At 40.5% G+C, this 15,487-nt stretch overlaps 1 protein-coding gene across 1 annotated transcript; it reads left to right on the plus strand.

The window, feature by feature from the left end:
* The first annotated feature begins 4,044 nt into the window (after positions 1 to 4,044).
* Positions 4,045 to 12,540, plus strand: LOC120022628 (zinc finger protein 706-like). The gene is made up of 4 exons (XM_038966606.1): positions 4,045 to 4,130; positions 5,109 to 5,250; positions 11,681 to 11,808; positions 11,949 to 12,540. Exons 2-3 carry the CDS (start codon positions 5,116 to 5,118, stop codon positions 11,774 to 11,776), a joined length of 231 nt encoding a protein of 76 aa, XP_038822534.1. The 5' UTR covers positions 4,045 to 4,130; positions 5,109 to 5,115; the 3' UTR covers positions 11,777 to 11,808; positions 11,949 to 12,540.
* The last annotated feature ends 2,947 nt before the right edge of the window (positions 12,541 to 15,487 follow it).

Below are 15,487 nucleotides of genomic sequence, written 5' to 3' on the forward strand. Positions count from 1 at the left end.
AGAGAGTAGCAGCAGCGTAAAAGAGACGGGAGCAGCAACATTATGTACAAAATCAGTTACAAAATATGTGAAAAAACGAACAAAATAGCACGGTTGGTTAAGAGCCCATAAAACGGCGGCCATCTTCTTCGGCGCCATCAAGGCCCATCCATCTCCACGATTATGTCTGTTGGGAAATGTATATATTGGTGACCAATATCAAAGAAAGTTTTGTAACTTTGGTCAAATTGCTGATTTTTTTTATAGCTATCAATTGGAAGGCGTCATACTCACCGTCAATAACGAACTGGAGGACTGAACTATGTAGTTGCAGTCCATTAGATTCTGTGTTTTACTAAATTAACCAAAGCAAAAGACACGTTTCATTTAAAACTGGAAACATTATATTGACCGTCTTGAGGAGTGTGACATTTCCCAACGGACATAATCGTGTGTGAATTTGAAATGTATATTTGATACGTTCAAGTACAGGTGTGGGCATGTTGTGGTGTGTATTATGTGTGGTGGTTATGTTTTTGTTGTTGTGTTGTTTCTGTTTGTGTTTATAAAAAAGAAAAGGTCAAAACAAATAAAGAATGTGAGATGGAAAGTAGCCTATCAATTGATAAGTAGCCTATCAATCAAATTAACCTTTGCTGCTTTTGTGTAACTTTGGGTTTCACCAAAATTGTAAATAAACATTAAGGGTGTTTATGAAACATAATTGAAATTGCCCATTTAGTTACTAAACTCACAGAAAAATGCATATAAGTGGAAGCCTATCTGGAATTGGGGTGTGAGTGGGTAGGCGATACCAAGACAGGCCTCATTCTCATCCGGAGAAACAGTGTGTCGTGTTTCTCATGAAGCATAGTGGCTAGATGGTTAGTTTGTGGACTTTCCACAAAACCATTGTGTGCTGAGTTTTCTTTTATGGGAAATCCACACATTACCTTGTGAATTCATGAATAGATTTCATGTTGTTTCATGAAACTAAGCCTAAAGCAGCAATCAGCTGCCCTGATGCAGAAGCATTCACTGCATACATACCCATAGGAATACTGTGGAATTCTGTCCCTGAAGGTCCCTTTTGGTGTTTCCAATGAGATTACCCCCGCACCAGTGGGTCGCCAGTGTTTTATGTTAGTGTGTGCTCTAGTGTTATTGTGCTTCCATCAGGTGTGTGACACTAAAGGCTTGTGGCGAGCAGAATCAACAACCTCTGCACCATTCAAGCAGTTGCTTTGTGAGAAGGTGCTAAAGTTCACAGTTAGCCATTGTTATGCAAATGCCGCTGAAAAGTAAGAGTGGCTTGGCTTTGGGCCCCAATTAGAGAAGGTCTGCAGGAGTCATGGCCCAGTGAGACACAGGTGCCAGGCTGCGTAGATTGAAACAGAAAAGTGAGCCTTTTGGGTGAAACACCGGGGTAAACCTTCACTGGAAATGCGCCAAAAGAGTATCTTATAGTCAAATAGATAGTCTTTTTTTTTTACCTCACTCAGTTTAATCCTTTCATTACCATTGTATTGATGCGAAGGCACAATGGACTACCGCCACCTAGAGGTATGGGCACGATAAGAACAAATATAGAACACCCATGCTGCCAGGTGGCGCTGCAAAGAAAGGTCAAGGGGGAGGGATCCTGAGAGGAGTGGTGTGAGAAATATTGGATTTTTTGCATTTATAGCAATGCTTATTAACTTTACTGCAGGGATGGAACGTAAGTCACAGAAAATTGAGGTTGAGGTGGCAGCTGCAGAAAGGTATTTGGGTGTGTGAGACTTGACATCAGAAGAGTTACAGGGTGTGTTAAATGGTGGTGTCCCATTCTTTCAGGTTGTTAGCCTGAGGAGGACCAGTGGCGATTTTAGCATGTAAATCTTGGTGGGGCAAAAAGGTAAATGTGGGATGCATGCCAGCAAAGCCACTACACAACACAACACTTAACAATACATTAATTTCACTATAACGGTGACAAACGGTACCCACAAACTGTTAGGGCCTACATAAAACTGTCCCAACAGCAGAGTCCCAATAGCAGAGTCCCAACACCTTACCACTGCTTCACCTGGCTTTCAGCGGAGCCTTGTCTGGCAGCGAAACAGTTCATTCAGCCTCATTTACTGCCGTTAAAAACATAGGTGATATGGCTGACTTGCTTAAACAAATGTGGTTTCTACTGACAATTGAGATGTACAAACTATGGCATAAAGGGACGTCAAGAGGATAAGAGGCAATCCGTAATTTCGATTAAGACATTATTGAGCGAGCGACGACAGACGTAGTCAATATAACTATTTGTTCAGCACTTTTGAAATGTACAGCGACAGAATTCAGAACATGGGCCATTCTTACAGTGTACTCCCTGTACAACAAGTCAGAATCGTAGGATAAATAAAGGGAGCATATAAACAGACAATGAAAGCTCTTACAATATTCAATGATTACATTTCTCTAAACTGTCACACCCTGATCTGTTTCCCCTGTCCTTGTGATTGTCTCCACCCCCCTCCAGGTGTCACTTCCCCATTATCCCCTGTGTATTTATACCTGTGTGCTCTGTTTGTTCGTTGCCAGTTCGTCTTGTTAGTCAGGTCAACCAGCATTTTTGTTCAGAGCTCCTGCTTTTCCCTGTCTCTCTTTTTCCTCACTCTCCTGGTTTTGACCCTTGCCTGTCCTGACTCTGAGCCCGTCTGCCTGACCACTCTGCCTGCCCCTGACCTTGAGCCTGCCTGCTGACCTGTACCTTTGCCCCACCTCTGGATTGTTGACCTCTGCCTACACTGACCCTGAGCCTGCCTGCCGTCCGGTACCGTTGCCCCCCCTCTGGTTTACTGACCCCTGCCTGCCTTGACCTGCCTTGATCTGTCTATTGCCTGCCCCTGTTGGAATATTAAATAATTGTCAATTTGATGTGTCTGCATCTAGGTCTTACCTTGATTCCTGACAAAAACAGGTTATAGGCTACATGTTAGAGTTAGAACAGTAGGTAAAATTTTAAGAGGTGAAAATAGGCCAAATTATTAGGGTGAGGCACATTGAACGCCGTTTTGGTCTTTGCGTGTGAAAAAAGATACACATTATATAACACTATTTGATGCGTTAAATAAGCTTTTGTGGGCAAATCAAAGTCTGGCATTCTCTGGATTTATGGTGGGAACGCGGGGGAAAAACACACAGACACTCCATTGAATAGTAGGCTAACGTTAGCGGTTGCTTTGCAATGACGGCAGTTAGCCATTGATTCCTTCCAAACGACTCATTGTTGAATTTGCAATTTCCAACTTGTTGTGTAATCTTTATGTCCAATGGCCGATGAGCATTGATACGTTTTATCTATAATTTCTCTTCATTATATGACAAGGATTAAAAAGGATTTGCCAGTAGATTGTCAACTTGATTCATGATGACTGCTAGCTAAGACTTTGAAAGTAAGATGTTGACATGATCAGTCCAATCAAAGCTACTGTACATATAATGTGATTTGACGTAATTTTATCTGTGGCCAATGACCTTGAGCCTTCTTGGAAGTGCACTTGTAATATAACTCTATGGCAGGACCCAAAGGGCTGAAATGTTGGATGTCTATTCTTACTAAGGACATAAACTTGGCGATGACGTACTGTCCCCATGAGTGACAGAACACAGCCAATCACTGCGCAATGCTCCTATTTTCTGCTGGCTCGCATCACCACCACAGAAAGCACTGAGCTAGGCTGAAACACCTGTATTTTGGAGCTGACTTACTCAAGAAAACAAAAACGATATGTGACACGTATTAATGCCAAAATAACATACAAAACAGGCAAGCCCCCCAAATATATATATATATATATATATTTTTTTTTAATTATTGCTAAAAATGTGTGGCTCAACACAGGTTGGGCTTTTTGAAAACAAAAATATTGTGAGTGCTGTGTTTGATGGTAGGGTATTTATTTATTTATTTCGTTTTTTCGACCAAAGTATAAGGGAGTTGTACTCCAGTCTAATAGCTGGCGGTAATGCAACATTTATTGGATGCCAACCGCCGGTAAACCTCATCGAAGAAGAAAAAGAAGGCGGCGCTCCGTAGTTTTGATACCTCCTAGCCAACTTCCGATTCTGGTACAACACCCAAGGAGAACGAAGCCGGGCGAAACAACGCGAAGGTATTTTTAAAAAACAAGCATTTTATTTATCAGATTGAACAGCACACATGTTGGTGTGTTTAACTTATAGCCAAATAAAATATTTGGTAACATTAATGTTGGTTTAGCTATCCAGTTCTGCGACGGCAGTACAATTAAAGTATCAATGTATGTACTTGTAAGTCGCTCTGGATAAGAGCGTCTGCTAAATGACTTAAATGTAAATGTAAATGTAGCTAAATAGCTAACTAAGCCACACTTGAAATGGCTGGCTAACTTGATTAGCTAGCTAAGAACTGTTAGAATTGGCTAACCATGCTCTATTTTGTTTCAGTTCGCGCCGCATACATGTTTGTCTTAGTTATTACGCAACTGTTAGTAATCAATTGGCTAGTTTACTAGCTAGATGTGCTAGCTATTTTTGCCAGCCGAACTAAAGTTAGCTACAATGCGAGGAATACGGGGTATAATCATGAGTGCACACGGTAGCAAACAGTTGCAAAACATTTAGCAACGAAAACGAGATTCTATTGGACAAATTCACATAGGTCAGTTTCGTCCCGTTTTCTTCTATGTGAATACACCGCAGTTAGCCACTACAGTGGAATGTTTTGGCTCTTGCTTAATGCTTATCACATTCTTCTCAGAACAGAAGATAATAAACTCGGCCACACGCTTCTCTATTGACTAGTCACACCTGACTATCCAGCTGATGCCGTCACAAAATATGTTAGCCATTAGATTGTATAGCACGCCTAAATCTTATAGTCTAAATCTGTTACATAACAAACCTATTGTTTACTAAATACAAGTTAGATAGGTAAATAATCATACATAATCTCTTGTTTAGTTGTCAGCTGGTTAGTCACGTGTTTAGCTAAATTCACTTGTACATTTTCTTCATAGATGGCTAGATTGCTGACAAGACTGCAATACTAGTATCAACAGATAAATATCAATGCTATGAGTTGCATTTTTAGAAGTCTCTGTTTCTTTCAGGTAGGCTATGGCTCGCGGGCAACAGAAGATTCAATCCCAGCAAAAGAACGCCAAGGCGGCGGCTGCTAAAAAGAAGGGAACGGCAGCAGACCAGAAGACTGCAGCCAAGGCAGCACTTGTCCACACCTGTCCTGTCTGCCGGGTGAGTGTTAGTGGTTGGTACTTTATGTGCCTTTAGTAGGCAGGGCTAGGGCTGTTACGGTGACTGTATTACCGCCACACCAGCGGTCACAAGTCATGACGGCAGGCAAACTCCACGTGACCGTTTAGTCACTAATTAGGCTTATCCAAGCTCTGATGCTACTGCTAGTTATTAGTAGCCTACCAAACTTGCTAACTGCCTGGTACTCAGCACTCTGTTGTCCCTCTAATTACTCTGACATCAATGCAAATGTAATCGACTATCTAATCAAACACTTCATGAGAGCTCGTGTTGCACGACATTTCTGTAGGCTATGCAATTACGTGAGAAAAGAGTGATGGCCTTTATTAAAAAGAGGAGGATCCCATCAGCTTTCTATAGGCTTTATTTTTCAACTTTCTTAATATTAAGCACAATACTTCTCTTTACAGCAGGAGTATAGCCTACATGGCTGGCATGAAAATGAACCACAGGAAAAGCATCCTCCATTTGCTATATAAGTGCATAGGTGACATGCATTTTTTCCGCTGCCCATGTTTCGGGACCGGTGCATGATAACGGTCCATTTTAAATCAACACAAATTTCACACATTATTTAGTATGTATATATAAAGACAAGATTAAATCACTTGTGAATGATGCTAAGCTTTTTCAAATCATAGTTGTACACCTCATGTAGCCTAGCCCATAGGCCTATATGTTTTGATAAGGTTTTTATCACAACTAAAGTGGCCAAATAACTTCTTAAAATGAAGCACATTAATACGCTTTACAACGGGTGTAGAGCCTAACTGGCGTACATACGCAACTCATGAGTTTCAAGTTTGGGGAAGATAATTTTCACCATAACACACGTGGTCACTTGAGAGTTGTGTTTTCCTGCTAATGAAACATTTGCACTTATAGCCTACTGCCATGTGCGCATTGCTGTGCTTATAATGTGAAGATATAGCCTAATAGTTTCAAAATTTTAAGCTAAAAGTTCTCATCTGTTGCGTCAGGCTCATTGCTTAAAACAGTTTTTTTAATGCTAGTGGTTGTATTAATTTGGGATCTATCGCATCCCACAACTGTCCCAGACTTTTTGGGGAATGTTTGTTTCTTGCATAGAATAGGTAAACTTTTGTACTATGGGTGGTAGTAGATTGATATAGTCTAGTGCTTTTGCTGTTCGTTAGGCCTACTCATCTTGTTGGCTGGCGAAAAGTAAATGTTGACAATTTTTTTCCAATATCCTCAGAAATGGATAAGGATGTGCGCAGTTGTCTTTGTGTCTGTCTTCACTTTTAGCCTGTAAGAAAGACCCGATCCTGTGACGGAGCCATGTGAGTGAGAAGTGCTTCGGCACCCAGCCGGGAGAAGGGAATTGTAATTATTATATTTAGCCCAAGACCACGCTGCCACTGGCCGCAAAAGGCATGGATTTTTTTAGGGGGCATTACGGACACATGGGATGCCACTGGGAAATTCGAGGCCAAATTGTGAATGAGAGTCTGATGAAGTGTGTACAGCCTGCGCAAAAAAACAAAACAGAGCTCATGTCTTTCATGCAACTTTTTTCAAATCCTCATTGGAGTCGCAGCATGCAGCCTTCGAATGTTTTACAAATCAAAATATATAGCCCAACATGGGTGTCGCAACAAAAGGTACATAAATAACTCTAAATTAAGCATATAGGAGTACCTGTTTCTTTGTTAACCACTCAACACAGAATATCTCCTCAAAATGTTTGGAGAACATATTCTTTCTATTTTATTTAGCTATGTTTAATTGTTCTTCATACTGTAAAATAATTCCATGCAATTCTAAGCAAATCTTGTCTGTTACATGAACTAGTGTAGCCCACAGCCATATGGCATAGCCAGATCAGGGCCTAACATAAGGACAACTCAAAGTATGCAATTCTGTTCTTCTGAAATAGACTACATTTTCTTCATGTCATGTTTCTTTAGACCTGTCTAAAATGGATTTATTGTGAAGGTGTAGGCTATATTACATGGATTTATTAGACTTTTTAAAGTGTAGATGTTCCAAAGGTCTGCATCAGTGGCTTGTATGCTATGCGTGGAAGCAAGGAGATGCTAAATGTGTTTGTTAACTTCTTATGGGCCAACATCCGGTGAAATTGCAGAGCACGAAATTCAAACAACAGTATTATAAATATTTAACTTTCATAAAATCACAAGTGTGATACATCAAAATAAAGCTTAACTTCTTGTTAATCCAGCCGCTGTGTCAAATTTCAAAAAGACTTTACGGCGAAAGCAAACCATGCGATTATCTGAGGACATCGCCCCGCATACAAACACATGCAAAACATATTTCAACCAGGCAGGTGCGACACGAAAGTCAGAACTAGCGATATAAAAAATGCCTTTGATCTTCTGTTGGCACTCCAAAAGGTCCCGGTTACATCACAAATGGTCATTTTGTTCGATAATGTCCTTCTTTATATCCATAAAAACTCAGTTTAGCTGGTGCGCTTCAGTCAATAATACACCCAGTTTCCCTCCATCAAAATGCATACAAAATGAATCCCAAACGTTACTAATAAACTTTTCCAAACAAGTCAAACAACGTTTATAATCAAACCTTAGGTACCCTAATACGTAAATAAGATATACAATTTAAGACTGAGAATCGTTATTGTCTTTACAGGAGAAAAATACCAAAGAACGCGCTCTCTTCCACGCGCTTGGAAATGCCACAGCCAAAATGGGAGCCACCTAGAAAAACTATATCTTCTGGCTAATTTTTCCAAAAACCAGCCTGAAACTCTTTCTAAAGACTGTTGACATCTAGTGGAAGCCCTAGGAACTGCAATCTGGGAGGACTTGGCCTTATAATAAAAGTGCTAGCCATTGAAAATAGGGGTAGGCTGATTTTTTTGGGGGGGGGGGTTTTGCCTGCCATATCAGTTCTGTTATACTCACAGACATAATTCTAACAGGTTTAGAAACTTTAGAGTGTTTTCTATCCAAATCTACCAATATATGCATATCCTAGCTTCTGGGCACGCTTTTCATCCGTACATCAAAATATTGCCCCCTACCCAAGAGAGGTTAACAGTCAATTACTGTGAGACCGGCAGTTATTTGCTTGACAATCACGAACTGACAATTTCATGACAGCCACAGCCCTATGCAGAGGACACCTGTTTTGGTCATTTCAACTAGATCATCAAATAAATAAATTACAGCATGTTTTGGGGTTCATTTAGTAGTTTTTACCAGATTTTTAAGTACATAACCATTGGAAATGAATGTTGAAAGTTCCATTTGTCCAAAACTTAAGTTGCTGCTTCTGTTTGACAAGACATTTTGATAAATATCCCAATAAAAATAAAAAACGTGTTCAAATCAATAACCAATAAGCAGAAACAGTGTTATATATTGAAAACCTCAAATTTACTATATACACATGTGCAACAATAATAAAATTACTTTTGTATTTTTTAACATGCACCGTATAAACTGTACACGCACCAAAAACCCTGTTTTGATATATAACTGATACCGATTAGGGTGGAAATCAGGTTGTACGTGCTGTTGAATTTACACAACTAAAAAAACGCATGGAAAATAATGTGGTGGCATTTTTCTGCTTTACCAAATGAGGAGAGTTACAAACTTCACACACAGTCAGAGTTATACTTAAACTACATCTTTAATGAGCTTTAAAAAAAAAAAAAAAAAAAAATCCACCTTTATTTAACCAGGTAGGCTAGTTGAGAACAAGTTCTCATTTGCAACTGCGACCTGGCCAAGATAAAGCATAGCAGTGTGAACAGACAACAACACAGAGTTACACATGGAGTAAACAATAAACAAGTCAATAACATGGTAGAAAAAAAGAGAATCTATATACAATGTGTGCAAAAGGCATGAGGTAGGCAATAAATCGAATAATTACAATTTAGCAGATTAACACTGGAGTGATAAATCATCAGATGATCATGTGCAAGTAGAGATACTGGTGTGCAAAAGAGCAGAAAAGTAAATAAATAAAAGCAGTATGGGGGTGAGGTAGGTAAATTGGGTGGGCTATATACCGATGAACTATGTACAGCTGCAGCGATCGGTTAGCTGCTCAGATAGCAGATGTTTAAAGTTGTTGAGGGAGATAAGTCTCCAACTTCAGAGATTTTTGCAATTCGTTCCAGTCGCAGGCAGCAGAGAACTGGAAGGAAAGGCGGCCAAATGAGGTTTTGGCTTTAGGGATGATCAGTAAGATACACCTGTTTTAAGCTTTGCCCTTTGACTTTCAACAATTCACTATCTATAATGAATTTTGAGAGTCACTACAGAAAAATACAGAGATCTTTTATAGCCAAGATACACCCCTCTCAACTTACATGACGAACCACAGATCTTAGGAACTTTACACAAAGGGACTTTTACTTGAGAAAGGAGTATCCCTTAGCCAGATAGCATTCGCTATAAATTATTGCTCAGTTTGGTCTCTAAAACGTGGTTCTAATCTCGTTCCTGGTACTTCATAGTTCAAAAACATTACCTCATCCAAGGCATAACTCAATTGTCAACTAGATAATCCCATCTCAAGTAAACCCCCTCTTGACCCCACTCCTGGACAAGCTCACTGAGGGGAGTGAGCCTCTAGGTCATACACTATCCCAGTATAAGCGCACAGACATTGTGGAGACAAGTAATTGGTTCCCCATTAATCAAGCCATCCCTTCACATGGTTTAAGAATAGGTAAAGACACATTCACATATGAAGAGAATGTTCCATTCTGTCCTCTTCCCTTTCTGATATTCTGCATAGCACCAGGGACATGTGAAAGACAAGCCTGACCTCTCCCCTCTCTGGGCCCCAAGTGACTGAGCCCTAGCTGAGGGAAAAGTGCAACTGCCAAAACTATAGTCCAAAGGGATACATTCTAATGACAAGTATCTCACATAAGCATATTATATAAATAAAACATCTTATTTATCTATGTTACCCAACTAATTCTGATTCATCCGCCACGCTGGAGAAGTTTTTTACATCGCTGGTTAGAGAACAACCCGCAGAAGACAGTCGGCTACATTTGAGGGATGCAATTTCATTTGTGGGTCGCCAAAAGTAAAAGAGAAACTCAACACTTATTTGTCAATCACTCATATCGATATCACGTTGAAATCAATTGCGCGAGAGGGGGGGATGAGGTGGCACGTCCTGTTAACTAGCATGGCTCAACCATCACAGTATCTGGAAATAATCACTGGTTAGAGGACAATTTGTAGAAGACGGCTAACTACATTTTTAAGCGTTGCATTTTTAGTCAAGTGTGTCGCCAACGTGGTAAGTGTAACGCAACACTTTTTTTGTTTTGTTAATCACTTCCATCGATATCCCGCTGAAATCAATAGAACAGGGGGCATACGTTTTGGGTGTAGTAGTGTTTGGACTAACAATATTCAAAGGCCACACGGAAACTTGGAATAACCTATACATGGTCGGTTAGATGAGTACTTGAAGGCATACATCTATATTTTGGGATGTTGATTTCGGGAGGCTTCCATCATGGAAAAGGGACCAGATCACTTGTTTTGTTAGTTAACCTAAACGAATCACGACCCTCTATAGAATAACAACGGTGACAACCGTTGACTGCTATTTAAGTAATAGTTTGACTGTCAAATCCATGTATTGGTGTGTGGCCATTGACTTTTATAGAGAGCCCCCCCCCCCCCAAAAAAAAATGTCTGTGCCATTTCCTGGTCATTTAATTAACTCCGCGTTCTAAGTTCTGCTCATCCCAGAGCTTGGAAAAATCAATGGTACAAAACCAAAGATATTGATCTGTTTTAAGCAATCAATCTTATGTCATCGTGATGTCTATAAACCTTTAGACTAACATCACCAATCTGAGGTTAAAATGATGTGTAATTCCACTAAGTTTTATAGGGTGAAAAGCTTGTGTAAGGTAGGTAGTAACACAAACTGTCTGCATTAGGGAAATTTGCGCAATATACAATTTACTATCGCAAAATAATTTAACATGTCAATTTAAGATGGTATTTGTTGCCCAATCACAAAGTATTACCAAAAGTACATATATTTCAAGGGACATAACACTGAGACCACTGGACATGGGTTGGGGAATATTTGTGTGACGACCTAAAATAGGGGCAGAAGCTCACCAGCACCAGCAGTCTCTCCAACCACCCCTGAACGTCAGAGTCATTTAACCATTTAGAGAGTTGAACAAATGCCTGGCACTCTAGACAAGAGCCTCCATAGTCTGTGCAGCAACCTGAATGTTTCACGTGCCTACCTTTTTAGGTTTCTCTCAGTGCAGTCCAGTGTACTGGCCTGTGTGATGTGTAGTAGTTTGATGCATCTTATTGCTTTTTGTTTGTCACCTGAAAATTCAGTCTCAGCCAATGATTGTTAATATCCTCCATTCCTTACCTGACCCTTACAGACGCAGATGCCGGATCCGAAGACATTCAAGCAGCACTTTGAGAGCAAGCATCCCAAGTCCCCAATGCCACCAGAGCTGGTTGATGTTGAGGCTTAAACGATCACCCACACAATGGACCTACAGCTGGGGTAAGATGCTCACATCATTCAGACTTGCAGTGTACATGTCAGCAGCAAACTCTTGCACTACTGTATGCTTCAGTTATATGTTGTATGGCTCAACATGTGGAAATGTTGTCACTCATTGTCTTTCATGTTGTGATTCACAGATACACGACTTGAACACTGCGACTGGTATAATGGCGTCAAGGGACATAACACTGAGACCCCTGGACATGGGTGGGGGAATATTTGTGTGACGACCTAAAATGGGGGCAGAAGCTTACCAGCTCCCCATCTTATGTCCAACCACTCCTGAACGTCAGACTCTATTGAAGCACCCATCTTACTTCTATGAGCCCACTCTACGTACATCCCATATTCCTTTGCTGCTTCCTTCACTTAATTCCTGTTTCAATAACATCTAGACTAATTTACAAGTCTACAAGTTTCATAACTTTTTTTGCTATTTTTTCTCATCTGTGTACTGCTGTCCTACGTTTGCCCCCAACTCTTTTCTATACCTCCTCCCATACACTCTTGTTCAGATGTTCTTGATCATTTCTGCCTTCTTTGAGGATGGTGTCATGGTGGAATGGATTTGATATACGGTCAAGACCGAGCCTGGTTCTGCCTATATAAAGGCCAAATCCTGTATTAGTTAAAGATCACTTTTGATAATCCATGTTGTAACAAAAAAGTGTTGCTTTTTACCATTTCCAATAAATTTTGCATTCCGCTGCTTATTTGATCCATTCTGAAGGAAAGCAGTGAGTAAGTTTTGTTTGTATGTGTGAGAGGTTATGTATGCCTTGTAATCCTACCAGAAAATCGGGACTTCTGAATGCAAGTTAAACACAATTCCATCTATACTGATACCAGACAAATGCGTACTTAAGTATTTTCAAATGTATTTGCAATATACTGCAAGGCTATGTAGCTGAATAGGGGTGACACTGTCTATGGATTTCACATTACTGGATGAGCGCACAGCCAGGCTGGTAGGGCATAGGCCCACCCACTGGGGAGCCAGGCCCAGCCAATCACAATTAATTTTTATTTATGAAAGAAAGACTCTTCAGTTTAATCAGCTGCCCGGGTGGCTGGTCTCAGATGATCCTACAGGTGAAGAAGCCAGATGTGGTTGCTCATGGTCTGCGGTTGTGAGGCCGGTTGGATGTACTGCAAAATTCTCTAAAATGACAGAGGTGACTTATGGTAGAGAAATGAACATTCAATTCTCTGGCTCTGGTGGACATTCCTGCAGTCCGCATACCAATTGCACAATCCCTCAGACATCTGTGGCATTGTGTTGTGACAAAACTGGACATTTTAGTGGCCTTTTGTCCCCAGCAAAAGGTGCACCTGTGTAATGATCATGCTGTTTAATCAGCTTCTTGATATGGCGCACCTGTCAGGATTATCTTGGAAAAGGAGAAATGCTCTCTAACAGGGATGTAAACAAATTTGTGCAATAAATATGAGACAAATTAGCTTTTTGTGTGTATGGAAAATTTCTGGGATTTTTCATTTCAGGTCATGAAACATGGGAACAACATTTTACATTTTTTTTGTTCAGTATAGTTTATTTTATTACAAATATAGCAGTATACAGTCCTCCAGATATCTGTTGACAAGGACATACATCAATGTGTATTTGTTCCTCTGTACATACAAAAATGGCCAAACATTTTTTTTTTTTCATTTTCTATTGCTACTAATTTGTACTGGTTAAAAGTAGGATTAAAGAAGAAAAAAAATGGGTGAGTTTTGTGAACCACGTTTAGTACTTATAAAAGAGACAATGAGAAATTCATGGTTCAACAAGAAATTATAGCCATCAAAAGGGTAGAATTTTAGCATTGATTGCACTTATAATACAGTACTTTACAGCTTTGATTGGTCACAGAATATATGACATGAAAGGGTGATGTAATTATCTGAATTACTGTAGACTTGAATAGTTTAGTTAATCAAAAGTGAAGTATGGTTATAAGTCCAATGGGTGTTGTTCATATACCACTCTCAGACTCAAAATCAATATATTAGATACATACTATTTATCAGCATATTGACAGATTATTGCTATCAACTGCTGGTTGCAAGTTATATTACCCTGTTTGTATCTTTTGGAACAATGGCAATTAAGATGATTAAAAGGATGTAGAATAGATAGATGGGCTCCCACTGGTGTCACAGGCATCCACAGGTCGTGACCACCATGTTGCGATGCTTCTTTAGTATCACGTTGTTGTTGTCATCGTAGAAGAGTACAGAGATGGGACTGAGCTTGGTGGGTGCGCAGCACGCTTTGGGAACCTCATCCGGCTTCAGAAGGTGAACCTGCCATTGAAAACGGTAAATCAGACTCATTCATACATGCATTTTCATATAGTCAATGATCATATCCTGTTATTGCTTAAATAACCCATATCTCTTTTATAAGGCCCAAGGAGGGGTGGTATATTGGCCATATACCACAAACCTCAGGAGGTGCCTTATTGCTATTAGAAAACCTACTCATTCAAGGGTTTTTCTTTATTTTTACTATTTTCTACATTGTTGAATAATAGTGAAGACATCAAAACTATGAAATAACACAAATGGAATCATGTAGTAACCAAAAGTGTGAAATTTATCAAAACATATCATATATTTGAGATTCTTCAAATAGCCACCCTTGCCTTGATGACAGCTGTGCACACTCTTGGCATTCTCTCAACCAACTTCACCTGGAATGCTTTTCCATCAGTCTTGAAGGAGTTCCCACATATGCTGAGCACTTTTTGGCTGTTTTTCCTTTACTCTGCGGTCCTACTCATCTCAAAACATCTCAATTTGGTTTAGGTTGGGGGATTGTGGAGGCCAAGTCATCTGATGCAGCACTCCGTCACTCTCCTTCTTGGTAAAATAGTCCTTACACAGCCTGGAGGTATGTTGGGTCATTGTCCTGTTGAAAACCAAATGAATTCTCCTGAGTGGCACAGTGGTCTAAGGCAAGTAGTGGAGTTAAAGATCCTGGTTGGAGTCCAGGCTCTGTCGCAGCCGGCCGCGACCGGGAGACCCACGGGGCGGCACACAATTGGCCCAGCATCGTCCTGGTTAGGGGAGGGTTTGGCCGGCAGGGATGTTCTTGTCCATCGCGCTCTAGCGACTCCTGTGGCGAGCCGGGCGCAATGCACGCTGACAGGGTTGCCAGGTGTATGGTGTTTCCTCCGACACATTGGTGCGGCTGGCTTCCGGGTTAAACAGGCGCTTGGCTGGGTTGTGTTTTGGAGGACGCACGGCTCGCAACCTTCGCCTCTCCCGAGTCCATACGGGAGTTGCAGCGATGAGACAAGACTGTAATTACCAATTGGATACCATGGAAAAGGTGTAAAAGTAACAAACAATTGGTTTAATATTTTTATAATAACTGATAAAAACAAATGATAGTCCCACTAAGCCCAAACCAGATGGGATGGCATATAGCTGCAGAATGCTGTTGTAGCCATGCTGGTTAAGTGTGAATTCTAAAAAAAATTCACAGACAGTGTCAACAGCAAAGCACCCCCACACCATAACACCTCCTCCATGCTTTATGGTAGGAAATACACATGCAGAGATCATCTGTTCACCCACACCGCATCTCACAAAGACATGGCAGTTGGAACCAAAAATCTCAAATTTGGGCGTCCCGACCAAAGGACAAATTTATTGTAATTCTCTT

The sequence above is a fragment of the Salvelinus namaycush genome, chromosome 27, assembly GCF_016432855.1.
Source record: "Salvelinus namaycush isolate Seneca chromosome 27, SaNama_1.0, whole genome shotgun sequence".
In the NCBI taxonomy this organism is placed as follows: Eukaryota; Metazoa; Chordata; class Actinopteri; order Salmoniformes; family Salmonidae; genus Salvelinus; species Salvelinus namaycush.

Excerpts from the sequence above, each read along its gene's own strand:
- LOC120022628 (XM_038966606.1), top strand. The coding sequence starts at position 5,116 with ATGGCTCGCGGGCAACAGAAGATTCAATCCCAGCAAAAGAACGCCAAG. Across the intron at positions 5,251-11,680 it reads ACACCTGTCCTGTCTGCCGG|ACGCAGATGCCGGATCCGAA; the intron begins GTGAGTGTTAGT and ends TGACCCTTACAG.